The following is a 25,405-nucleotide window of genomic DNA, read 5'->3' on the forward strand; positions in this document are numbered from 1 at the left end:
AGCCAGCCTTGGCCCTGGCTCCTCTTGGGCCACCGGTTTGGAGGCTGCGCCCCGGGCTTCTGCAGCAGGGAGGTGCCAGGCTTGAGAAGGTGGCATCTGGGCTGTCTGGGCTCCGACGGGCAGCCCGTCTGTTGTGGCAGAACCGCTCTGCCCACTGCTGAAGCTGGCCTGCTTTCACCACAGCAGCCGGGAGCGGCGCTGCCCTGCAGGAGGCCCGTCACTTGGAATTGTCTGCTGGGCGGCTCCGGCTTTCCTCCCTCTTGTCTGCAGCCCCAGCCTCATCGAGATCCCTGATCTGCTCTCAGGGCAGATGGGTGATGGGCCTCAGGGAATCCGGGCCCTTGGGAGAGGATGTGATGCCGTGCCCAGCCCACCCGCACACCCCCAGGCTCATCCTCCTGCGAGGCTTGCAGGGCTGTGCTCACGGAGTGGGAGCACACACGTGTGCGTGCCCTGTGTGCACGCTCCATTTTGTTTAATGGGGAATGGCCCTGTATTCCCATGCGCGGTGACCCTGGCCCACCTCTCTGGGCTTCTGTGGCCTCATTTATGCAGTCGCAATCCCCTGGGGGGTTCTGGAGGAACGAGTGAGGTGCAGTGCCTGGCATAGAGCAGGCGCCCGGTTCAAGGGAGTGTAAATGTCACCACCCTCCTTGTCTTCAGACAACCCGCCCGTGTGCGTGGAAGACACGGTGAAGAAGGGGCCTTGCTTTTGTGGTCCAAGGGGTGGCCGCCCCAGGCGTGCTGGCCATGTGGCAGCTCCACGGAGACCTTAGCAGCTTGTCTCCCGAAGCCCATGCTCCGGGCGTCCTTGCCTAGTGCGATACCAAGCAGCCGCCCTGGCAGTGGCCATTTGCAGATAGAAACCGAGGGACTGCCCCCTGCGCTCTGTGCTTTTTCCAAATCATCAGACCTTTTTGCAAGAGAAAAGTGGATTCATTTCCTGACTCCCGCTCAGCAGTGATGGCCTCAGGCCAGAGGCTGGGGCTAGGCCCAGAGGCGGGTCTACTGGGGTTGCCTCTTCCTCTCCCCTCACCTGTCTGGACCTGGAGAAACACTGGAGGCTCAGAGTAAAATTGAGTCGTCATCAGTCGCTGTTGGAAGTGACTGCAAGGTGGCGTAGCTGCACACGTGCGTGCATGAGCGTGTGACATGCATGTGTGTGTGATGAGCATGGGTGTGCATGTGAGCATGTGAAGTGTCCGCACACATGTGCAGGCATTAACATCTAAGAGGAAGCAGGGCGTGAGCGTCAAGGTCGCCTGGGGTGGTGGGGTGGTAACCCCCTCTTACCTCCCTTTGTCGTGTCCCTCCCTTTTGCCTCCCCCTCACCCCCTTCATTCATCACCTGGAGGTGGACTCAGGAAAGTCACGCTCATGGCCTCTGCCCCGTTCTCACGGCTGGCCAAGGGCCTAGCCCCACGTGGGGACACCCTCCCTGCAGCCGGTGGCCTGGCGGTCATCCGTCTGGCCTTCTGCCCCAGGAGTGTGTCCTCTCTCTTCTCTGCCCTTCCTGAGTTGGGGTGCTCACTCAGTCCCCGAGTTCAGAACCTCCCCACTTATCCTTAAATGGCCTTGGTAAGTTTCTGACCCTCTGGGGCGGCAGTACACCCCACTCTTTGGGTGTTGTGGGTGTTCAGGGTACAGGGTCAGCTCTGCTGTCGTTCGAGGCCCTGCAGCTGCCGGGACATAAGAACGAGCCCCAGAAACTTTCTTCCTAGAACAAGACACAGTATCCAGAGGATACTGGACGGCAGCTTAACTATGGGCCCGTTTCTCCCTGAGAAGAAGTGTCTGAACGTTGGGATGATTTAGAACCTCTCCAAGCCCGGCTGCTCCTTGGGATATCTTGGGGCCCTCGTTGTTCCAAGGGCTTTGACTGTCGTCACTTAGGATTTTTGCTGTGGCTGGGCAAGCGTTACTGGGGGTCTTGGAGGTGGAACCTGGACTGGCTTCCGCAGTCCGGCTCCCTGGGCCGCTGGCAGCGCGAAATGAGGTGTGACACTGAGGCGCCGGCTTTGCACAGAGCTGGGGCTGGGCCTGCCGCTGCCCTCGTGGGAGTTGGCTGAGCCTGCCTGTTTCTCCCCCTGAGTGCGTGGGGATGCCGGCAGTGCCTGTCCTGCAGGGCTAGATGAGATAATGGGGTGCAAGATTTACCCAGGGCTGGCCCTGGGCCTCCAGCACAGGTCCATTAGCCGGTCGGCGAAGGCCGGCCGGGGCTTCTCCAAGCTCCCGTGCGGTGCTCGTTTTCATGTCCCCCCAGGCATTTCAACAGGAACACGGAAAAGGGGGAAATAGAAGTGGCAAGAATAAGCCTATCGGAAATTCTCAGTGATGCTCAGGGATGTCCCCGGGAAAGGCCAAGAAACAAGGGCCCGCCCTGGCCCGCCCTTCCGGCCCCTGCGGCCAGGCGTCCTGGTGGGGACACCAAGCTGCCCCACCACCGCAAGTGTCTGCGGCTGGGCCCACCACACTGCAGGAGCAGATGTGTTCAGGGTCCCCATGCAGAGGGCGGGGGCCGCACCCCCGCTCTGTGCCCCGGCCACACTCGCAGTGCTGAGGACGGGCCTTGGCAGCCCCCTGAACCCGCCAGTGCCTGCCCCACCCCACGCTCCTGATGCGTGGCGTTGGCCTGCTCTAGGTGGGGACTGTAGGACCCCCGCTTGTGATGCCCCCATCTCCATACAGGGTGACCCTGGCAGCGAGACCGAGGATTCAGCCTTGAGCTGGGCCACCCACCTCCGAAGTCTGCTGAGGCCCACACACTGGCTCCCAGACCTCCCTCGCTGCTCCCATCGCCCCATCATCCCTCACCACAGCTTAGCAGGAGCGGGCTCCTGGGGCACCGTTGGGTCAACCCAGGGACTCCGGGCCCGGGCTCCTGGCCCTCACTGGGCCGCCGGGCACCCATGACGGCCCTGCCTGGCCCAGGCTGGGCTTGATTGGAGGGACAGGACTTAACAGGCAAGAGGGCAGGCTGCCCCAGGAAGGGTGCCTGGCGGCAAGTCGGGCGAGCCCCACCCTACCCCGTAGCTACTTGCGGAGCCCGAGGAGCCACCGGTGATGGAACCGCCCACACGCTGTCACCTCCGCTCGCCTGTGGCGCTGCGGGTGGGACCGCCCGGCCAGAGCAGTGGAATGTGCCCAGGAATGTCCTGCCGCACCCACCACCAGCAAGCTTGTCCGTGGCCACCTGCCCTGCGCACGCTGGGACATGCTGGCCGGCCCGCGGGGCTCCACCTCTCCTCGCCCCCACAGTCTCGGGGGCCAGAGGCGGCCAGCACTGCTCTCCTCTTCAGCCTGTGGGGTGCAGGTGGGGCCGGTGGCTCTCCTGGGGCGGGTGGCCCTCCTCCTCCGTGCAGTCGGCACCCTGAGTGGATTTAGCCCCCGAGCCAGGTCCTGCTTCCCCCTCATTCGGCCTGAGGCAGCCCCCCCAGGGCAGTGGCATTTGCCCACTTGACAGAATGGGTGAGAGGCGCTCAGAGACCCCGGGGAACCCCAGGCAGAGGCAGGATTCCACCCCGGGGGTTTGTCATCCTCAGCCCTTTGCTCAGCGCCCCGCCCTGCTCCTCCCTGGCTGAGCCCTCCAGAGCCCACCAGCAGCACCTGAGTGGGGGGCCCTAGGAAGGAGGGTGTGGGGAAGGGGCTCCGTGGGGCCACGGGGGGGCATCTTAGCTGGGCTGTGATGAGAGGTTTATTTAGGGGTGAGCCCAGCTGAGGATGGGCTCGGCGAGTCCAGGGAGCCTGGGTGGGTGAAAGGGCACAGGCCCACTGGGTCTCGAGGGCAGGACAGGGTCTGTCCTGAAGGGCGCTGGGACCAGAGGGGCAGGCCTGGCGCAGCCTCTCGGGCAGGGCAGGGCGGGTCCCCGGGCTCCTGCAGCGCGGCGCAGGCTGTGTGTATGGGCCCGGAGCCGGCAGGACTTTCCCAGGACACGCCCGGTGCGCGGCAGGCTGCAGCCTGGAGCTGGGGCCCACATCCCTGTGGGCGTGACCAATACCACACCTTGGTGCCTACTTGGTGTCCCCACCTTTGCAGACTGCTGCAAGGGCCAGAGCCAGCGAGGGCACCCCTTGGGGTCCACCCTGTCTCAAACAAACCAGTTGGAGGGCCAGAGGGACAAGCTGGGTTTGCCTGAAGTTCCGGGGCTGCACGGAGACCCTGTTTCAACGCCCCCATGCGTCTCGCTGTTCTACCCACAGAGCCTTCCTGGGGGAGCCGTCACCCTTGGGCCCTGTCCCTTGGCTGAGTCACAGAGCGGGCCAGGGGGGTGGATGGTGCAGGCCCTGGCCAGTTTCGTAGCCAAGGAGGAGCCTCCTTGGGGATTTGGGGAGGGCCTTTCTTGATGTAGCAGAATCAAGGGCAGCTGGTGTTTCATGCTGGTCCTCAGGCCTGCTTCCCAGCAGCCCTGCCGCGGCTCTCTCAGAGGACCTGGACAGGCCAGGGCGCCCGAGCCTGCTCTTGTGTCTGCTTGTGTTGCCAGGCGCCGAGCTTGGGGTGCTGTCTGGGACAGCTAGCATGCTGACCCCCATAGGTCAAGAAAGGCGTGTGTGAGACTGGGGGGCATGTTTGTCTTAACGTGGGCTCCCTCGATCTGGGGGTTGCCTCGAGTTAGTGTGGCTGTGGCTGTGGCAGGCTTTCTTTGGATTTTCCAAGCTGGCCCTTGTGGATGACGGTTTCCAGGCAGCAGACGTGGCTGTTTCTTTTCCCTCCATGGCCTCCGGCCTGACCTGTGAGCGGGGTCAGTGCTGAGTGGCTGCTGGTCCCGTGGCCGAGGGAGCTGGGATGTGGCTGGATCCCAGTTCTGCAGGTGGCCCTCTGGACCCTGGCCAGCACGGTCCTTCCCGAATCGGCCTGGCCCTGGGGGGTAGAGCTGGGAGCGGGTGGAACCGAACCAGAGGTGCTGGGAGTGAGGCCAGGGCTCGTGATGGGCCTGAGCGGGAGGAGGAAAGTGCTCTGTCAACTGCAAGGGACATGGGGACTGTTTGCTTCTGGAATTTTCCGTGCTGAGGCCTGTTTGAGCAGATAAATCAGTCCGTTGTGTTTCCACAATGTTTGTCTGCCTTTCTTTGTGATTTATATTTTGTTGTTGAGGAGGAAAGAGCAGTCCCCCCCTCCAAAACTGGAAGGAAGTTCAGCCATATCTGACACTTTGAACTTCATCTCTGCGTGTCTGTCCTGCAGGCGTGGATCTGGGGTGACGGGTGGAATCAGGGCTCCCTGTCCGCACGCACCAGGTTGTGTGCCCACCGCCCATCTGCATGTATCCTGCGGTTCCTGTGGCCAACATGTGCAGACTCCAGGGCCCCCTGAGCCGCCAACTCGTGGGTGTCTCCTGGTGCCCTTCCTGTGTCCCCCGAAAGCTCCCAATATCCCTGAGGGCCTTGCAGGTGCAGGTGCGGCCTGTTGGCCTCCCAGGACTGGCCCTTCCCGATGCTTCCTGAACCTCAGACTTAGTGATTGTTGAGTGCAGGGCCTGGGGCCTGGAAGGGATTTTATCAGCAGTTTTGCAAAATATCATGTTAAAGGATGCCTAAGCCTTGTTGCTGCCTTCCGGGAGAGAAAAGGAAAGTCGACGAGAGCTGTGCTGGGGACAGTGATTTACACTACCGTGGAGGTGGAGGGGCCGCTCCTTGTTTTCAAAGTATGAGTGACCCTTTGAAATTAGATTGTGAGTTACCCCCTTCCTGCGTGCCTTCAGGTGAACTGCTTTTTTGTGATCCTTCTAGAATTCCTTGATGCATGTAAATTTCAAACCTGACTTTAATCCCGTCCCATACAAAAGACAGCGGCTGCCTTGCTTTCTCACTGGTCAGCCCGGCGAGGTGTCCACCGGGCTGGCCCCTGCCTATGGGGCTGGGGGGCCTATCTTGAGGCAGGTTGTTGTCTGTGGGAGGCAGGCCGCCAGTGGGGCCGCTGGTTGGAGGGTCAGGTGCCTCTGTCCTCCTGGGGATGTTGCCCAGGTGACGAGTGGGGCGGCCCCGCCCTCCTCAGTGGACACGGTCAGGCAGAGCCTGCAGTTTCATTTTCTTAAGAGTTGAGTTCTTTTTTCTCTCCTCAATTGCATATTAGGGAGATGAGTGTTTGCCTGGGCTGGGAGTTGTAAATATTTGCTTTGGACATTCTTTTTAAAGGCTCGATTGAGATAGAATTCACATCTGTGTTGGGACAGTTGTAGTGGTTTCCAGTCTATTCACAGAGTTGTGCAACCATCACCACAGTCCACTCAGAACATTTCCATCAGCTCCCCTGCCCCCAGGGCCCATCACCCGTAGCCACCACCAGCCTTAGGCAACCACAGATCTCGTTTCTCTGGATTCTGGGCATTTCACGTAAACGGGATCAGAGAGTATGCGTCTCTCCGCTGCTTTCGCTCAGCTCAAGGCTTCCAGGACTCGTGGTGTGGTAGCGGGTGTCAGCACTGCTGTCCTGTTCATGACCAAGTGGCATTCCCCCGTGCGGCTAGAGCGCGCTTCACGGGTCCTTCACGAGACGGTGGACACTGGGTCGTTTCTACTTCCTGGACATTATGCACATTCGCGGCTAGCTTTTTGTGTAGACGTTTTAATTTCTCCTGGAGAGGAACTGCCAGGACAAAAGGTAACTCCAAGTGGAACATTTTGACAAACTGCCAGCCCGTTTGCCAGAAGGACAGCACAGTTTTCTCCCCTCTGGCACGCTGGCATTTTCTGACATGTCTATGTTTTAATCAAATTGACTCATTATTGCTTCGATAGCTCTAGATTCTGAGTTTTGGGAAGATGACGGAGGGATTCTTCTGTGCTTCCTCCTAACACTCCTGGCTTTACGCTGTGGTCTTTGATCAGTGCAAAGGTTCACTACGTCTTTTTAATACGGCTGCCTACCCCGTCGCCCCCACAGCTGCTGTTGAAGATTGTAGCTTTTCCTTTCTGCGGGAAGCCCCCTGTCGTGGCAGGAGTGGGCACAGGGCAGGTTCTCTATGACCCGAGCAGACGGGATGGAGGAGGAGGAGTCCTGGAGCCCTCGGTGGCTTTTGCAGGCTTTTATTGGGGTTTACCAGGCACACGGCAGGCAGGGGTGCTGGGGAGCCGGGAGGCTGGCAGGTCTCCCAGCCCCCAGCAAGTCTTCACTCTGTCTGGGCTCTCAGGCCTTCTCTCGTGGCCTCGTTCTCTGCTCCTCTCGTGGTTGTGCTCTCTACTGGCGTCCCCGTGACGCCGCCCTTTAAGCGCAGTCTCAGCCCAGGTGAAGCCCATCTACACAGGCCCACGCCCCGCTCCAGGTGCCGCCATCAGGCATGCATTCGGGACCGCAGGGATCCCTCATCTATCCTGATGGCGGGAGGGCAGAAAAGCCTGATACTTTTTTACTTTACCCTACACCCCCTCTGTCCTGTGCAGAACTGGGTGTATTGGGGGCCCCCTAGCCTGCTGCCTCCTCGTGTTCTTTACGACCTTCTCACGAGCCTCACCTGTTTGTTTCTACTAAAAACTCTAAAACCAGCTTGTCTTTGGTGGGGACGGGGTGCTGCGCTGCTATTTTAGTGTGAGGCTGGTGAGTTTATTTGGGGAGACTTTATATCTTTCCGAGGCCAAGTCCCTGGTCCTCAGCAGGGAGTCTGTTTGCTCAGGCTCCTGCGTTCTTGCAGGTTTTCCCGTTAGGGTTGCCAGTTTGTATGTTTTTATTCCTAGAGATTTTCCTTTTTGTGTTGTTGGCACAACTTGTGCGTCCTGTAAGCAGTTTTGGATAAAAAGGGCTTGACTGTGAACTGTACAGCCCTGGTACCCAAAACCCATCCCTCCTTCGCTGTGCGAGGCTGTGTCCCCAGGGAGCCATGGGCCACCCTGAGCCTGAGCACGGGCCCGGGCGGAGGCGGGTGGGCACCCTCCCTGGGTGGGCTCAGTGCTTTCATCCTCCAAGCAGTTGTGACGGGGGTTGTAGTGCCAGCAAGGCAAGGGCAGGTTCTCGATGGACTTGGGCAGATGGTGATGAGCATCCTGGAGCCCTCAGTGGCTTTTTCAGGCTTTGATGATCTTTCCATGCCACTTGTAGTGAGGCAGCCAGGTGCAGGGCAGGCAGGGGGGCTGGGGGGCCAGGAGGCCGGGTGGCTCCCGGCTAATCTTTACTCTGAGCTTTCTCTGGCAGCCTCTCTGCCGCCACGTCCTCTGCCTCCAGCCTCAGGTGCGCCCACTCACGCACGCCCACGCCACGCTCCAGGTGTCCACCATCAGGCACGCGTGCCCCAGCCCATGCCCCCAAGCACCTCCTGCATTCAGGGCTGCAGGTTATGGCCACAGAGGCCAATGGCACAAAAGCCTGCGCAGTCATTTACCCTACAAGGATGAATGAGAAACAGGCTCGGAAGTTGGGTGAATTGCCAGGTCCCCCCAGAGAGCACACAGGAAATGAAGGCCCAGCACAGGCCTGTCCAGCCTTTCGCTAGCTGCCCCCTGGCCCGCCTGAGGAGCCCAAGCTCCTGAGCACGGCCAGTGACAAAGGCTGGCCGGAGCAGGCCCAGCTGCAAAATGAGGCCGTTGACCCGGTTAGCAGTTTGCTCGTTTTTCGGAGTCCCTTTCTCTGGAGCCCGTGTCTAAAGCAGAGACGCGGATCCAAGGTGGCCCGTGTGGCCCCACTCTGAGGCCTGTGACCCGCCTCCCGGGCCCCCCACCCAGCACACGTCAGCCCTGGCCCCCTGCCTGAGCCCTGTGTGCTTTGGAAAGGTCCCCCAACTTTTGTTAGGCCAAGAATTCTCTTCACGCCAAGCTGAGTGAGGTGGTTTTGCAAGTCCCATCCCGAGTCTGAGCTGGCCGGAACGCACACCACAGAAACAAAATGTTTGTTTTCCCACTGCGAGCGTGCTGGGAGGCCTCTGGCGTCGCTTCCGCGCCCTGTGTCCGGGCAGGCCATCTGCCACCCGGGGCCTGGTGCACACTGCCCGGCGCAGGGAGCTGGGGCTTCAGGCCCTGTGTTGGCTGCCGTTCAGAGGACATGCAGACTCCGGGCCGGCAAGGCCTGTTCTTGCCCGCTGCACCCTGAGGTGTTGGCCTCGGGGCTTTGGGGCTGCCGCACACACCAGCCGAGCCAGCTGACCCACCTGGTCCTTCCTTCCTGTGTCCCAGGCTCACTGTCCACCTACTGGGAGCCACCCCTGACAGTTAGGGGTATGGGGCCATGGGGGTACCTGTGGGCTCAGGCTGGTTTCCAGAGGGGTTGGCAACGGCTGAGTGCTAGTGAGTGAGAAGGAGCCTGCAGGTAACTGGGGAGAGGTGGGTGTGGCCTGCTGCCGGGGTGGCCTAGGGTGGGCAGAGGAGGGCGTCCATGGGGCTGGAGGGCTGTGTGGGCCAGAGCATTTGTGTGGCCCCCGAGAGTGGGTGCAGGGTACACACAGCAGACCCAACAGAGGTGGGCCTTGACAGAGGGCTGGCCACTGGGTGGCTGGTGCGGGAGGCCTGCCCTGATGCTTGGGGGTGGCTTGCTGGGCCCCTGTGCTTGGGGGTGGCCGCCCTAGGAAGGATTTCCCCACCCACCACTGGGCCCCTGGCCCCTGGGTAGCAGAGGCAGAACTATGCTGCGTGGATCGCACAGGAACGGCCTAGGCGGGAAGGGGCAGAGCGCCTAGGTGCCAAGGTGCCTAGGCACAAAGTGAAGACCATCCTGCCCCGTGAGCACAGGGCCCCGGCGGCCTGAGCTGACGGTCCCTTGGGGTCTGCGCCCGAGTAGACCGGCCTGGGAGGGGAGGGCTGCCGTCAGGCACGCGGCAGGCACCCAGCAGATGTCAGGGGCTCCCAGAGGTGAGCCGAGGAGGTGATGTTCCCCCTAACTGCTGTCGTGCAACCACCCCGGCAGGTTCATTGTGGGCTCAGGCAGGCGAAGAGAATTTTAGAGCCTTTGGTATCTCTAACGTGCCCTTAATGGTGAGTCAGGGGCCTGGGCTCAGAGGCAGGCCCGCAGGCAGCCACTTAGCCCCCCCACCCCCATCTCCATGTGCCCCGAGTCCCCCCCACCCCCTTGCGCTCTCTCTGGCTTTCTCGCTCCATCTCCCCCTCGTAATGATCTCGCGTCCAGGCGTCCATACGTATAGGCATGCGCGTCCCGTGCTCGCTGGCCTCTTGGCCCTGGTGTCTGTGATCACAAGTGCATGTGCCCCGTGCTCACACTCCCGAGGCTTTTTGCACCAACATAATATCACATGTGGGCAATGAAGCCTGGGCGGAAAACAAGGCCGCAGGTGGTGGCCGTAGAGACTGGAGGTGGGAAGGCAAAAAGGAGCTGATTCAACTCCATTTTCCCTACGCTGCCCAGGGCCAGCCTTCACCCCAACTACCTCCTCCCCCTGGGCTGTTTGAGTCTCAAACCTGTGACCTGGGCAGAGCCTGGGAGGCCCCTGGGCCCCGGATGCTCCCCCAGGAAATTTTATTTCTTATTTTCAGGTGCAGCAACCTGGCTTGCCTGTCTGGGTTGTGGGATTAGCAGTTCCCGTATTCCTGAGGGCAGGGAAGTGGGGCAGGCACAGAGGACGGCCTGGCGTGGGTCTGGAAGTGAGCATTTTGCAGAAACAGTTAGCCTTGAGACCGTCCTGGGCCAGTTGCCAGCCTACCTTTGCCAGCCTGACCCGTGCGTGCGGCCATCTCCAGCCCTGCGTGACAGCATATGGGCCTTGCTCTGACCTGGGGCAGGCTGGGGGAGCAGCCTGACCCCGCAGGGTTTCCTGAGAGTGCCTCTGGCCTTCATGCACATCAGATTCACCAAAGATGGGCTGAAGATAGGCCAGAACATGCGGGTGCCTTTTGCTCTTTCCTGAGATAATTACAAAAAGCACCCCAGGAAGCCCCATGCCTCGCCGTGTTGTCTCCAAGCCAGCAGCCAGCATAACTGAGACTTAGAACATTCCAGGCCCCTAGCCCTTCTCTGGCTTGGTGTTTTCGTGATACTTGGAAAAAGCTGTTCTTATGAGGACGTCTGTTGGAGGAAGTGCCTCCCAGCCAGAGCTCTGGGCCCGCACTCCCCAGCAGAGCCGCTGCCAGGCTCCCGGAGACCCGGCCGGGCAGGGCCTGTTCTGCTATCCTGACCCGTGGCCTCTTTCTAGGGGGAGCTGAAGAAACTCCCTAAAAACCCCAACACTGAGAGAGCTGTAAAATTGTGTTGAAAGGGAAGTACTCTCAAGAAGGGGAAGGCAGGCATGTCCTCGAGGAGCGAGAAGGAGGGGTGTGGATCCAGCCGGGCACAGCCTGGGGCCAAGAGGAGTCTCACGTGGGCACCGGCTGGCCAGGGAGAGGTGGCCCCAGCAGACGCGGCGGACCTTAGCCCTGGACCGGGCTCACTCCGGTGGCAGAGTGCTTCCTGCCCGTCGTCCGTGGATCATGAGAAGCAGGGCCTTGGCCCCGGGTGCTCTTGGGAGAAAGCGGAGGCCGTGAGGGCAGCAGCCCCTGCCAGAGCCCCCGGGAGCTGGAGGCGCCTCCCCCCAGGCTCACCTCCGGGCTTCCCGGCAGCACAGTCCCCAGAGGACGGGGGGCGCTGTCAGTGCAGGAAGTGAGCCCCGCTTTGCCTCCGCTTTCTCCCGTGACCCTTGCCACGGTTCCAAGAAGCAGCCAGACCAGCGACACTGTCCCTCCCAGACCCTTCCTGTGGAGGAGCTGGGCTCGCCGGTGCCCGAGATGCTGCCATCTCCGTCCCTCTCCTCCTCCGGGCCCCGCACACGAGGCCTGCTCATGCTCCTGTCACCCTCCAGGGCTGGGCACGGCCTGTCTTAGAGTAGGGGGGTCGGGAGAAAGGGGACACCACTGCACACAGCACCTGCACACAGCACCCCAGCAGCCTGCTGGCCCCTCCCAGGACTTAGTGGCTGAGGCTCAGATAGGGCAGCCCAGCCAATGGACTTTCCTGGAACCCCTCTGTGGTGTTCCCCCAGGCTGTCTGGGGACCAGAGCACTTATGGGGGGCAGCTTGCAGCTTGAGGTAGAGCTGCCCTCAGCTGGCAAGGGCTGGGCCCCCTCAGACTCTTCACAGCCTGGGTGCAGGGGCCTGGGTGCAGGGGGGATCAGGCCTGCTCTTGGAATGCTATTACCACACGGGGCCTCCCTCAGGGTGACTTGAAGGCATCTGCAAGAATGGTGTTTCCAGGGGTGAGCCCTGGAAGGCTAGGATCCCAGGGCCCGTATAGGGGCCTCCCCCCTTGTGAGTGTGGGAGCCAATAACTGCACAGGAGGGCCATTTGGAAGGGAGGCTGTTGGCCCGTGGAGGCAGGGTGGGCGGACTGAGGTCCGGCAGGTCTGCTGCAAATGACAACACTTCCAGGGACCCCATTCCTAGTTGCCCCAGACTGCAGGATTGGGGTGCTGACCTGTACCCCAACTGCAGAGCTCCATTCCCTGGGCAGGCCCTGAGAGACCAGGGCAGGGCCACTGCGTGTCCCGGAGCCATCTCTAGCTGGCATGGGGTGTGCGGTGCCCTTTGAACTTGTTCACTGCTGTGCAGCTCAGGCCTGGGCCTCCAACAGGCCCCTACAGCACCTTCTGTGGGAGCTGAGGGGGCACAGGGCCTGGGTGCGGGCTGTGCCCAGGTGCTGCACAGTGGATGGGCCCAGGACAGGGTCTGGGCAGGATGCTCACCGCCCTGGGGTGAGGCTGCACCCCCACCCCCACCAGCGAGCCGGCTTGCCTCCGCTGCGGCTGAAACGGCTGTTTTGAGTCAACAGTTTTCAAGGTGACACTGACTTTGCAGCCAAGGAGCAGGTGCCTCTGGGGACAGTTGGGGGTGGGGTTCAGTGGTATCCTGGGGTTGGCTGGTGACAACATTCACCAGCCAAGCCTCCGGCTCTCGCCCTGCTGCAAGCAGAAAGGACCCAGTTGCTGCAGGCAGCCCGCCGCACGGCCTCCGGTGCCCCCCTCAGCAGGTGGGCCACGGCCCAGAGGCTGGAGTCTCGACCCTACAGGGCCCAGATCCTGACAGCCTGTCTGGCCCAGCACGCGGAGTCCCAGCTCCTGTCCAGTGACTGGTGCCGTAAAGTCAACACGAGAGTGTCCCTATCCCACCTGTACCCCGGGAGTCTAGTGCGCCAGCCAGGCAGGCTGACCTCACTCGGCGCTCTGCACGCGGGGTGCCCGGCCTGGCCGCATCACCCACCCACCCTGCACCTCAGGCTTCTGCCCACAGGCTTTCTCACGTGCCACTTCCAGAGGACCGCAACAGCAGGGGTGGGCGGGCAAGCGCCACCGGGCTGGCCATCTTCCCTCTTTCCTGCACCCCCTGCACCCAGTCCTCTCCTGTCCTGGCTGAGCTCCAGGCTAGTGAAAAGGGCAGGTGGTGCCTCGGCCTTGGGCGTCTCTGATCCTGCTGGGCACATGGAGGATGGGGGCCGCTGGGCACGATAAGCCGCCGCCTCATGCTGTGGAGGAGGGAGCGAATGTGCTGGGCAGACTGGGGCATCGCTGAGCCCCAGGAGGGGCCCAGAGGTCCCCAGTCAGGCAAGGCCCGCTCTGGTCAGGCCAGCCCTGCTGTCCGCAGTGCAGTCCCAGTGCTCTTTCCCAGCAGCTCTATCCAGGCTGCACCCATTGCTTGAGCAGACCCCCAGCTCTTTCTCACCCGCCCCACAGAGGCCCTGCTGCGAGGAGCATGCTGAGGCCACACCCTCCAGGGCCCTCGGGACGGCAGGGACTCTCCCCGACCTGGGCGTGCTGGTGGACCCGGCCTCTCCTCTTTCAAGCTGTCCATGCAGGAGTCTGAAGGGGCCGAGGGTCACCCGCTCCCTGGTGGTTGGGTGTGCCCCAGGGGCCACTCCATGTCCCCTTCCTTGTGGGGGTTGGGCAGCATCAGCCCCTTTCTGCATCAGCTGCCTCCCACCTCCTTGCCTGGCGAGCTCCCTGCACTTGCCAGTGCTGGGCATACGCCTGCGCCACACCCCAGGCCCCGGTCGCTTGTGTCCACTTACATGGAGGGACATGAGGGACGTTGAAGCTTCCGGATTGGGGCTGGCACCCCAAATTATTTTCTTCAGAGGAAGACCCTAGAAGTGAAATTGCCTCATAAGGAACCGGACAGGTTTTGCCAAATGGCCCTTGGGAAGGTTTTCGGGAGGGTCTGAGCTGCCCTCTCACTCGGCGTCAGCGACCTGTGCCCGGCCGGCCGGCGGGAGGTCCCGCACAAACGCTGTTCGCTGGCGGGGCTGCGTCCTTGCGAGCCTGCTGCCCGCGCCCACCCCTGTGCCCAGGCAGGGGGGGTGCAGGACTGGGTGCTGCTCCTCTGCCTGGGGGACCAATCCCCGGAGAGCCCCAGGTGCCTGACCAGGGTTTGTGGGTGCAGTTCTTCGGTTGTGGGTGGCGGGGAGCCACCTGCTGCTGACCTGTGTGTGTGTCTCCCCACAGAACTGTCAGGCCTTCAGCAGCCTCAGCTGCCTGAGCTCGGGGATAGAGGACCGCGGCCCCCACAGCCCCTCCGCCTTCCACGTCAGCAGCACCAAGTCCTGGACCGCCCTGCTCTCCGCCTCCAGCGCTGGCGGCAGGACCCCTGCCGGGACCCCCGTCCCCGAGCCGCTGCCCCCGTCCTTCGACGACCACCTCGCCTGCAAGGAGGAGCTGTCCTGGGAGGAGTCGGAAGGCAGCGCCCTGGACGAGGGCTGCGGCAGGAGGGGTGAGCCCGCCCTGGCCTGGAGAGACCGTGGGGCCGCCGGGAACAGCCCCTGCTCCCTGGACGGCGACCTGGACATAGAGCAGATAGAGAACAACTGAGGGGCCCCGGGTAGGGGTGGGGGTGCACGACACGAGCCTCCTCTGGCACTCAGTGGGCACACGAAGGGGGGTCCCCCACTCCTGGGGCCCGACAGAAGCTTCCTGGAAGGCAGTGAGTCTCAGGGAGCGAGCCCCCCTCCTCCCTGGAGGCTGCCCAGTTTCGGGGTGCCAGCAGTGCAGCTGACCCGACCACACCGCAGTGGCCACCTCAGCCCCTCACCAGCCCAGCAGCTGCGGACCGGCCGGTGCCCAGAGCTCTGCTTCTTGGTTGGGTCTTGTTCTCCCTCCCTCACGCGGCCGCAGCCACCAGCACCCCGCACCCCCGCTGGGCCATTTCACGGTGTCCCCGGCAGGCAGACCCCCGTGGGGTCTCCAACCTGGCAGGCCTGCTGGGGGCTGGGCTCAGGCCTGGCTGGTGGTGTCAAGGCCCTTCTCGGCCTGCTCAGGTTCAGTTTTGGGGAGGTGGCCCCCCAACTTCTTTCACTCAGTTTTATTCCGTGCCTTCTCTCCCAGGTCTCCCTGCTTTAGGCTTGGGAAGGTTCGGGAGACGCTTCTTCTGTAGTAACATCAGAACCATTTGACCTTAATTCCAAGTGTGAGGGACAGTCCTGGAGTGCTGGCGGCCTCCACGTCTGAACTGTGTACCCCAGGAGCAGCCTGCCCTCGTGGGAGGCCGTCCCTGCTGGCAGGATACTTGGTGGTTCTGTTGACCGAAAAGCCAACCCCACCTGCCTCTCCCCTGGAGGGAGAGCCTGGCCGGGCTCTGCGCTCGGGGGCCACGTGGGTGGGGCGGGTGGGCAGTGTAGCCAGGTGAGTGGAGAGATGTCACTTTCCAGGCCACCCTCGGGAGGTAGGAGCGCTGAGCCGGTACACATTTCAGGGCTCCTTGGGGCCCCGGCCCGCACCATACCCCAAGCACATTCTTACTGGGGTGACCCCTGCCACAGGCCCAGCCTGCCCACCCTCGTACCCACGGCTCCTCGCACCCCGCAGACCCCCGAGGCCCCGAGCTGCTGCCACCCCCTCCAGCCCAGCTTGCAGGCATGTCCCTTGGCATCTGGCTCTTAGCAAACGTGGCGTCCGCCCCAGGCGAGAGCCGTCGAGTCACTAATGGGTAAGGGGCTCGGTCTCCCGCAAGACCCGCGTCCTCCTGGCTTGGGCTTGCGCCACGGCGCCGCCAGGGCCCTCTGCTTTGGCCCACCCTCTGCTGCCAGCGAGCGCTGCTCCCCTGCAGGAGTGAGTGAGGGCCTCACCTTCTTGCTCCTAAAGACCCCACTTGGGAAGCTGCTTCCACCTCTGACTCCATCACGGCCTAGGGCTCAGGCCTGACGCGTGGTGCTGCGTGGACATCAGCCACCAGAGGCCGGTGGGGCCCCGAGGTGGTGGTGAAGGTCGGGCTGGGCTGCACCTCCGTGACTCCCACTCGAGCACCGGGGCCCTGGGCCGAGGGGGCAGCCCTCCTGACCCCACCGGCTGGGCGGAGGCACATCTTAAAGCCTGTGGAGGCAGGGCCCCTCAGGTGTTGCCAGGAGTGTGGATTCGAGGGCATACGCGAGTCCCCGCAGGCCGGGGCGGGGGCGGGGAGGTCCTGGCACCCGGCCCACTCTGAGGGGCACCTCTAAACAGTCCTTCCTGTGGAAGGGGAGCAGCGCCTCACCGCAAGTCCACGCCACGGGGAGGGTCGGGCCAGGACGGGGAGCAGCCCCCACGCCCTGGTTCAGGGCCGGGAGGGGACATGGGGCCTTGGGTGGTGTCACATGGCCCTGCCCCCCAGACCTGGTGGTGGGAAGGACAAGCCTCTGCCGAGTGGGTCCCCTCCTACCCACCGCCCAAAGCCCCAGCGCCAGGGCATTGTGGGCCGAACTGGTGGGCCAGACATGCCCTCTAACCTGCTCAGGCCCGCCTGGCTGCTCCCTCACTGCAGGCCCCGACTGCGGGGCCACGGCCCGTGTCCCTTCTGCTCAGAGCGAACGGCCCTCCGGTAGTTTCGTGCTTGTGTGGCTGGCGAGACTAGAAAGCACCTCCTGCCCAAAGACAGGCCCCACGCTCCACCCTCTGGCACCGGGACTTCTGGTCTTGGGCTCCTCTGACCCAAGTGGCTGTCCCCAGGCGGAGGTGGGCAGGCTGCTGGACTCGCCTGACCAGTAGTGGGGACCCCGACGGCAGCCTCACTTTTGTCGAGGCCCTGCCGCTCGCAGACAATGCCCGTCAGCGCCCCCCTCGGGGAGAGAGGAAGCTCAGCACCAGGAGGGCGGGCGGGCTGTGCTGCTGCGCAGGGGCCCTGGGCAGGAGGCCCCGTGGGGAGGAGGCTGGCCCGGCCGCCCGCTCGCTGCGAAGGGAGCGTCGTCTCCGGCCCCTGGGCTGGGGCTGTTGTCCGCCCGCGCGGCCGGCTGGGTCGGGCCGGCCTCACCGTTTACATTCCCGCACACCCTCTTGCCTTACTGGAGCCGGGGCCGGGCCTGGCCCAGGGCCCGCGGGCAGTGCCACCGAGGCCCACAGGGGAGCTGCTTCTGATCACACAGATTTCCATTCTCAGAAAGCCTTACTTTTCAACACAATTTTTGTAGCAGGAAAGTTTTGTGAATTTTTACACAGAAAGAAAATTTAATTAAAGGAAAAGTCCATGTTAAAACAACCCCGAATTTCCAAAGGGGTCTCCAGGACAGGGGTGGCGGGTGGTGTCCTGTGCTCTGCTGCCCAAGGACATCCAGGGCACCACTGCCTATCTGAGAAGCTTCCAGAAACACACAGATGCTCCGCTACGGGCTCAGCTTGGTGATGCGGCTGCCCTCCGTGCCACCGCAGGGTGGTTAAAGTTGTGCACTCTGACCTTGGCTGTCACCTGAGTGACGCCAGCTCCGGGCGGGAGCAGGGGCAAGAGCAGGGCCAGGGCCCCAGCGCGCTGCTCCCCACACAGGCCACGTCTTGCCACGTCCACACAGTTGGCCAAACCCTCCCATGGGCGCCAGAGAAACCATGTCTCCTTAAAGAGACAAGAACATGATTTTTTGAAAGTCCCAGACACAGTGGAGATCTTGTAGCCTAGGTAGCTAGTCTGACCTTCTAGCATAGTCTCTTTGGCAAAGGAAGTGTGTTTTCAGTGTGCGGGCAGCAGTCCTGGGCTCGGGACGGCGCCTGGCGGCGGGGGGCTTCTGGAGCCGCAGCGGGCCTGCCCGCACGCACACGGCCAGTGCTGCGGAGTCCAGGCCGCCCGTGGGCCAGGCCCTGCCCAGGGCGGAGCCGCCGCGTGGCCGGGACTGTCTTGCACTAGAGCCGCTCTGGTCTCTCAGGAATTTGCTTGTTACTTTTACTGTGTAAATAAAGCTTCCTGGTTCAACACCGCCTGCGTGGTTTCTGTGAGATCCGGAGGCTCGCGTGCAGGAGGCCGCGTGTGGGGAGCCTGCATGGGGAGCCCTTGCTCAGGGGTGGGGTGCGTGTTTGTTGGTGCAGGGGCCCAGCTCCTCATTCCAACCAGGGGTCCTGAGGTGGAGTGGGGACCGCAACCCCGGAGGTCACTGCCACGCCCGCCCGCTGCCTCCCCGATCCCCGCGGTCACCTTTGGAGTCAAGGGCTGGGGCAGCCCCCCTGAAGAAGGGCAGCCTGGGGGCCAGCCCCAGCCCCCTCCGCAGACAGGTGGAAAGGGCTGGAAGGGGCTCAGGAGGCGGCATCACACCTTGACTGCGCTTGGGGCTGCCCTGAGCAGTCACCGGCCTGGGCCTGGCTACTCTGCATCTCGGTTGCCTTATCTGTGAAATGGGGAGAAAGACAACCACCCACTTTGCCGAGCTCCCGAGCTGTCTGTCCGCCCCCTTCCTTGCTCCCCCTCTTGGACAGCAGCAGTGAGGAGAGAAAGGGGCTGCCCTGGGAAACCCCGACACTGGGATGCTGCAGCCCCGCCCCCGCTGAGTGGAAACCCTCTGAGACGAGACCAGGGCGCCTTCCTGAGCCGCCTCCCAAGACTTTCTCGCAGCTTCGGATTGACAGGGGCAGAGACTAAGCTCCTGTGCTGCGGACTGACCCTCAAACCGGAAACTTGGGCCACGATCCGATCCTGGAGCCTGGAGCCCCACCCCGCCCCGGGCTGCGCAGGAGGGAGGCTGAGGCCTTGTCCGGGCACCTCTGACTCCCCATCTGTTAAAGGACGGGCTTGGGGCAGGCGAGGTGTCTCGGTGCTCGGGTTCTGGGCTCTCCAGGGTTCAAGGCCAGCTCTGCCCCCTCACCCCCACCCGTGGCCCCCCCAAGTGAATGTCTGAGCCACTGCCAGTCAGCACGGAGTTTACTGAACCGCTCGTCCCACTGCACGCGCGGACAGGACAGCCACAGAGCTGGGGCTCCGCAGGAGGGTCCCTCTGGGACTGATGTCACAGCCAGTCTTGCTCTGCAGGACAGTGGGCTGCCCCAGCTCTTTTTTTTTTTTTTTTTTTTTTTTTTAAGATTTATTTATTTATTTATACAAGCACTGGGTACAGTCAGAAGCGCGGGAGGGTGAGAGAATTCACCAGAGCCAGAGCGGGGAGCAGAGCAGGCAGAAGGACCGAAGCACACTGCTGAGGGGAGCAGCGGGCGGCAGGAGAGGTCTGCGCGCCATGTGGGACCCTCGCCCGGTGGCCGGGGAGCAGCCGGGGATCGAACCGGCGCTGCAGAGGCTGCAGGCAGCTTCGCAGCCCAGCACTCAACCACTGCACCACAGGGGAGGCCCTGCCCCAGCTCTTGACTCCGAAGGTGACTGAGGGGGTAGGAAGGCAGTGGCCTGCTGTGGCTGGGGTGGGGGTGCCAAGTGGATGGTGGGCTGGCGTGGCTGGGGGTGCTAATTGGCAACTCTGACACCAGGTGAGGGCCAGGGATGCTGGGCAGTACCAGGGAGGTGGCTCAGCCTAGGCGGCTGATCTGTATAGGGGGTACCTGCTCCCAGTTCCTCACTAAATGTAAAGAATGTTGACAAAGAGGCAGCAGGCAAGGGCTGGGGTCCATACCCAGAGCTCCTCTAGCCCCTCTCCTTTGGAGGAGCAGGGGTCTGTCCCCCTCTTCTGACTGCGCTGGGCGCGCTGCCGTGCAGAGAGGGCACGGGCTGCTCAGGAGGGGACGTGACGGTAGAGGTGGGGTCAGAGAGGGAGACGGGGACGGCTGCTGGCTGGCCTTGCCCGCTTGACTGGGGCAGGGGCCGAGGGAAGGAACTGGGGGGCGGGGGTGGGGGCTCCCCAGTGCACCATCATTTGTCCACATGCTGCAGCAGCAGATCCACGGCCTCTGCGAGGTTGTCCACGTACCCATCGGCCTTCACTTCCGGATGGTGCTCGTCACTGGGCCTGGAGAGCAGGCACGGGGTTAGTGGCTCAGGGACACCCCCAGACTGACACGTTGGATGGAGGCTGCCCCTTCCAGCCTCCAGTACAGGTTTGTCCTCAGGATACCTCCAGCCTGTCTGCGCCTGGCCTGCAGCTGCCCCCCCAACGCCCGCGCCTCCATCCTGATTCTCCTGGGGCCCCAGGTGACATGGCCCCTGCTCCGTCACCACTGCACTCCGTCCCTGCTGCAGCAACACCAGCAGCACCCCACAAGGAGGCCCTATGCACCGCCAGCACCGGGGTGACCACCCCTGAGGCCCTCAGAGGGGTCCTCGCTGAGCTGCTCTCTGGCTGGGTGGGACAGACCCTCCCATGGCCTCAGACACCTGCTGAGACCTGGCCAGACGCTGAGGACAAGGGGATGAGGATTGACAAATCCGTGCCGCACCGAGGGGGCCTGTGGGGGCTTTGTGGGGGAGGGGCGGAGCCCCAGCCATAGAAGGGGTTTGGGTGGGCTTCTGGGACATTCTGAGCATCTTGACAGCCCTGGGGGGAGCTAGGGCCTTGTCCTGGGGTACAGGGGCAGTTGGGGTCTGTGAACTGGAGAGTCAGGTCCCGGTGACCAGAAGGTCCCTCTGCTGGAGGCTGGGGAGGGGGCTGCCACTTGGAACCTCGCCTGCTGGGGCTGGCTGCTCAGGTATCTGATCCTCACTCCTGGGGGGCCACTGCTCTGGGCACCCCACAGTCTAATCAAGCTCCGTGAGGAGGCGTGAGGAGTGCAGCTCCCGGCAGGCAGGCCGCCACCTCGGAAGCTCCCACCCTGGCCTGGAAGGAAGTGGTTGCAGTCAGTTCTGACAACATCCTAAAGCCAAGTCCTTCTGAAGGTCTGGTTTCCGAGAAGCACTTCACCCTAAAATGCTGCTGTGGGTGAGGGCACCTTTTCTGTTGAGATTTTAGCCTGGTGACTTGGAGGCCCCTCCTGGGGGCTGCTATAGCCCAGGATCCTGGTGGGGGCTGCAGGGCAGCCAGGGGGGGCCAGCATGGATGCCCCTTATCACCAGGGAAGGTGCACCTTTGGCTCTGCCCAGGCCCCCGCCCCTGCTGGATGACCCCCACTTGCTCACCCACCCTCGTGGACAGGCTGAGGCCGCCTGCCCCCTTCTGCTGTCCCCGTGCATCCTTGGGGCCAAGGCGGGTACCCCATCTTCTGGGGGGGAAGTGGTTCAGACATGCCGGGGCCGGGGACACGCGGTGCCTCCGGATTTCTAAGGTGACGGTCCTGCTGTCACACACAGGTGCCCCCGAAGGCACAGGAGCGCGGACCGAGGGGACGAGACAGGGGACAGGAGAGGGGCCAGTGCACAGGCCATGCCCTGCCCGCCACTAGCTCAGGCGGGACTGACCTGCGTGACGCAGGTCAGGGAAGGGGCGCTCGCTCTGCGCAGGCCCCGGGTGGCACGCGGGGGATGTGCCTGCAGGAGCCACGCCTGTACTGCGCGCGGCCTGGGAAGTGGACACCAGCGTCTGCCGGGAAGTCCGCGTCCAGCCGTCGTGCAGCGTGACGGGCGCCGGGGGAGCGCGCCCCGCCGGGGAAGGGCGCCAGCAGGCGGCCACCCCCTTCGCGTCACCAAAAACAGCGTCCACAGGCACGAGGAAGCGGGGCGGCGTGAACCGCGCCTATGGGTGCACGGCCACGTGGGAGGCTGTTGGAGCGGCCCCCACTTCAGAGGGGGTGGCCGGGGCGAGCAGGACAGCAGGCCGGCTCAGTGCACCTGCCGGCCAGTGAGGCTGCCCGAAGGAGCAGGACTCTGGCAAACACCCCATCCGGCTTTCGCCCGTCGGGCAGCCGGCCCGGGGCTCCCCCGCACCCCAGCGCCTCAGGCCAGGGGCACCGTCCAGTCCCATGGGCCGCCCCTGAGGGCGCAAGAGCCGCACGAAAGATGCCCGGTCACGAGATTCCAGCCTGCCCGGCCCGGCACTCGGCACCGAGCGAGCGCGGACGCGGCTAATTAGGTTTCATGACACACAGTGACACTCACGGCTCCATGACAAGCACGGAGCGCGCGAGCAGCCAGCGTGCTTGCCACACGCGGAGGAAATGGCGGACTTTTATGTCTTAATGACGTGGCGCTGCCGTGGGCTGCAGCTCGCAAGGAGCGGGAGGTGGAGGGACGTTCCCGGGCCTGCCGCTGCGGCGCCGCCATGCCCGGCCCCGTGGACAGGGCGGAGAGGACCCCCAGAGGCGCTGGCCAGTGACCACGGGGCTCTCCAAGACACCCCGGCACAGACACCAAGCCCAGAAACGCAGCGAAGACGCGCCCTTGCAGTGGGGACAAAAGCGGAGGAAGCTGAGCCCTCTGCCACCCCCCACGCCCCCACCCCGGGCAGGTAGAGGGGGACGGAGGGGGAGAGCCGGGCCGACAGGGGCCCCCGAGATGCGCACAGAGAGATGGAGTCCAGGCCGAGGCGTCGGAGGCATTTATGGGGCCTGTGGGGCAGGGGGCTTCCCGGAGACAGGGCAGCGCCGAAGCCCCTACACATCCTCGCCCCAGCATCGGCCCTGGGGGACAGCTCCCCCGCCAGGTGAGGGCTCGCAGCGCTCAGGCCCTGCCGGAAGGTGGAGGCAGGGCAGATTTCCCGGGTTGCCGCCCGCCCGGGGTCAGCAGGGTCCTCTCCCCTCTGTGGACTCCGGGGTGGCGTCAGGAGGGCCCCAGCCGAGCCCAGAGGCTGAGCGGCAGAGAGGGGGCGTCCTGCCACCCAGTTTGGAGCGGGCAGTGGAAGCAGGATCAGAAGGCAGGCGCGGGGCCCACATTGCCTCTACTCCAGGTGGGGGTGAGGTCTTCAGTCAGTCCCTTTGCCTACGCCCCACCCGTCGCCTCTCTCCTGCAGCCAGGGCCGCGCGCCCGTGTGAGCGCCTCTGCGGCTCCTCGGGCCCAGCTCCCCAGCAGAGTAGACAAGTCCCCTCGACTCCCTCTGCACATCGGTCCCCCAGGACTCACACCCGCCCTCCCACACCTCAGTGCTTTGTCCGGGTACCTCCGCCTGCAAACTCCTACTCACCCTTCAAGATCCCACCCACCTGTTCAGTCTCCAGCTCCATGCCCCTCAGCCCCTGACATCCTAGGTGGGCACTACTGGTGCCGGCTGGCCTGGGCTGCCTGGAAGGAGGGGCTGGGCTCAGGCGGCCGCCCCACCCTGCCCACAGGCACCCAGGAAGTGGGGTGAATGAACAAAGGCCCCTGCCCAGGCAGGGGGCCGCCTGACGTGAGCTATTCCTCCCCCGTGCCCCGTGAGTGACAGAGGCCAACGAGTCTGCCATGTGCCAGCCTGATGGCTTCACAGGGCCTGCTTTGTACTGGCCTAAGGGAAGTGGTGGCAGCAGTGCCCAGCAGGGATGGTCCCCACCCTGCCCCCTCCTCCCAGACCCCTGCCAGTCACGGGCACAGCCTCTCCCCTGCAGCCCCAGAGGGGTCGGTGCCACCATCGTCTGCTCCCGAGGGCAGGGGCAGCTCCTGGGATGGGCAGCTGCTGTGTTACCCCCTCGGAGGGGCGGGAGACGCCCGGGGCTGAGGGTTGGGCACCAGGGGAGGGCGGCACCGATTTGGGGGCACAGGCATCAGGAGAGTGACGCACACTCGGGTGCTGCTGACGAAGTTGGAGAAAAGAACAGAGGCCGTGGGTTTGCGGGGCCGGAGGGAACGAGGCCGGGCAAAGGGCATCTTTGCACCCGAGTCCCAGGGGCCAAGACCAGGGGCCTGAGTGCTTGTTTTTCAGGCTGGGCGCAGGCCAGAGCTCAGCGCCCACAGATGCCAGCAGGGCGCCACCAGAGAGCTGCCCCACCCCGCCTCGTCCACACTTCTCTAAGGCCCCTCAAGGGATTCCCGCCACTGCCGTGGCCCAGACACGCCAGCTTCTCCCCTGCCGCCCCCGCGGGCTGGGCTCGCTGTCAAGGTGGTGGCTCGTGGCCGGCAGGCCTGGGACCTGAGCAGGCCGCAGGCGGTGGCCACACACTGGGGCTCTGGGAGGGTGGAGTGGGACGGGCTGCGGCTCCCCTCGACCCCTAGAGCAGCTGGGAGCCTGCGTTCCCAGGTGGGGTCGGCAGGCCCAGACTTGGGCAGGACCCGGGGTGCCTCCGGGGAAACGCTGAGCCTCGCTGCTTACGCAGAAGCCTATGTCACCCCGCAGAGCCCGGCCTTCGCCCGCCAAGGCCTGCCGAGCCCTGCTTCACCCGGGACCCGGACGTGCCCCGGCCTGCAAGGAGGTCACCTCAGAAGAGCCGTCCCCAGCCGCGCCCACCGGGCCTCGGCGCTCCTGCTCCTGGGTCCCGCCCGGCCGCCCTGCAGCCCCCCGCCTGGGCAAGGCTCGTGCCCGGACAGCGCGGCTCTGGAGTTGGGGAGTGGGGTGGAGGGGAAGTTCTGCAGGTGCAAGGAACATGGGGTGCTCGGGCTCTTTCTCGCCTCCCGCCGCCACCCACGGCCTTGCCGTGCCCCGGGTGCGTGACCTGGGGAGCGCACCTGCCGTCGTGCTGGCGCGGGCGCCTGGGAGTGTGAGCACGGGGCACACGCGCGTGGGGTCACAGCACAGGGCCGAGACCAGAGAGCATGGGGCGCGTGTCTCCACACGCACACCTGGGCTGAGCTTGCGGGACACGGCAGACGGGGTGGGGGGCCTGGAGGCTCGTGGCTGCCCCCCAGCCCCCGCCGGCGCCCAGTTCTGCTCCAGCATTAAGGGCCTGTAGACCTAGGCCCTTCCGTCCGCCCGCATCCAAACGGAGCCTGCCCACCCCGGGATGGTTGCCCCCACAAAACCCAGGCCTGAGAGCTCCCCTGACCCGCCCCCCGGGGGCCCTGCTGGACAGCGCGGAGCTGCCTCTGCTGGCTGGGCCTCCCTTGGGTGGGGGCTCTGCGGAAGGGGGCTGCGCCCAGGAGCTTCCTTCCCTGGGGGTGCAGCTGAGACAGGAGCTGGGGAAGGTTGGGGAGAGGACCCTGTCCCCAAAGCACCCCCCTCCGTGGGGTCTCTGTGCAAATGAGAAAACAGGCGCACCCTGGGCGGCAAGGGCCCGAACCGTTTCCAGTCACCTTCCTCCCGCCAAGGGTGAGCCAGCCCCCCTGGAAGGAATGGTGGAGAGGGGGGCTCACGGGGTGGGGGGAAATGCAGGTACCGGCAGTCGGGAGGGCCCTTGGGGGGAGCCTGCAGGAGCACTGTGTGCAATTGTGAGGGGCAGGACCCCCTCCAGACTTCTCCCAGGCCGTGCACCCCCTGCTCTGGGGCTGCAGCTGGCTGCCTCCCCCCAACTCTGCCTGTGGGAGGAGTTGGCGCAGAGGCAGCGCCCCTTACCCACCAAATGGAGACCTGCCCTCCCGGCATGTGCATGTGGGAGGAGTGGGCACGGGTGACCAGAGACAGGCGGTCACCTGGGC

At 64.1% G+C, this 25,405-nt stretch overlaps 2 protein-coding genes across 3 annotated transcripts in view; one reads left to right on the forward strand and one right to left on the reverse strand.

The window, feature by feature from the left end:
• Positions 1-18,051, forward strand: part of FAM53B (family with sequence similarity 53 member B) — a 98,844-nt gene extending 80,793 nt beyond the window's left edge. For both annotated transcript variants that reach the window (XM_054690501.1, XM_037496962.2), the window contains exon 5: positions 14,338-18,051. In XM_054690501.1, the coding sequence (XP_054546476.1) occupies positions 14,338-14,700 (363 nt within the window). In that variant the 3' untranslated portion in view covers positions 14,701-18,051. The remainder of the gene's footprint in view (positions 1-14,337) is intronic.
• A 1,190-nt stretch (positions 18,052-19,241) lies between these two features.
• Positions 19,242-25,405, reverse strand: part of LHPP (phospholysine phosphohistidine inorganic pyrophosphate phosphatase) — an 83,319-nt gene continuing 77,155 nt past the window's right edge. The window contains exon 7 of the mRNA XM_037497465.2: positions 19,242-20,006. Within this exon, the coding sequence (XP_037353362.1) occupies positions 19,910-20,006 (97 nt within the window). The 3' untranslated portion in view covers positions 19,242-19,909. The remainder of the gene's footprint in view (positions 20,007-25,405) is intronic.

The sequence above is a fragment of the Talpa occidentalis genome, unplaced genomic scaffold (genome assembly GCF_014898055.3).
Source record: "Talpa occidentalis isolate TD23 unplaced genomic scaffold, MPIMG_talOcc4v2.1 talOcc4.8, whole genome shotgun sequence".
NCBI classification, from domain to species: Eukaryota; Metazoa; Chordata; class Mammalia; order Eulipotyphla; family Talpidae; genus Talpa; species Talpa occidentalis.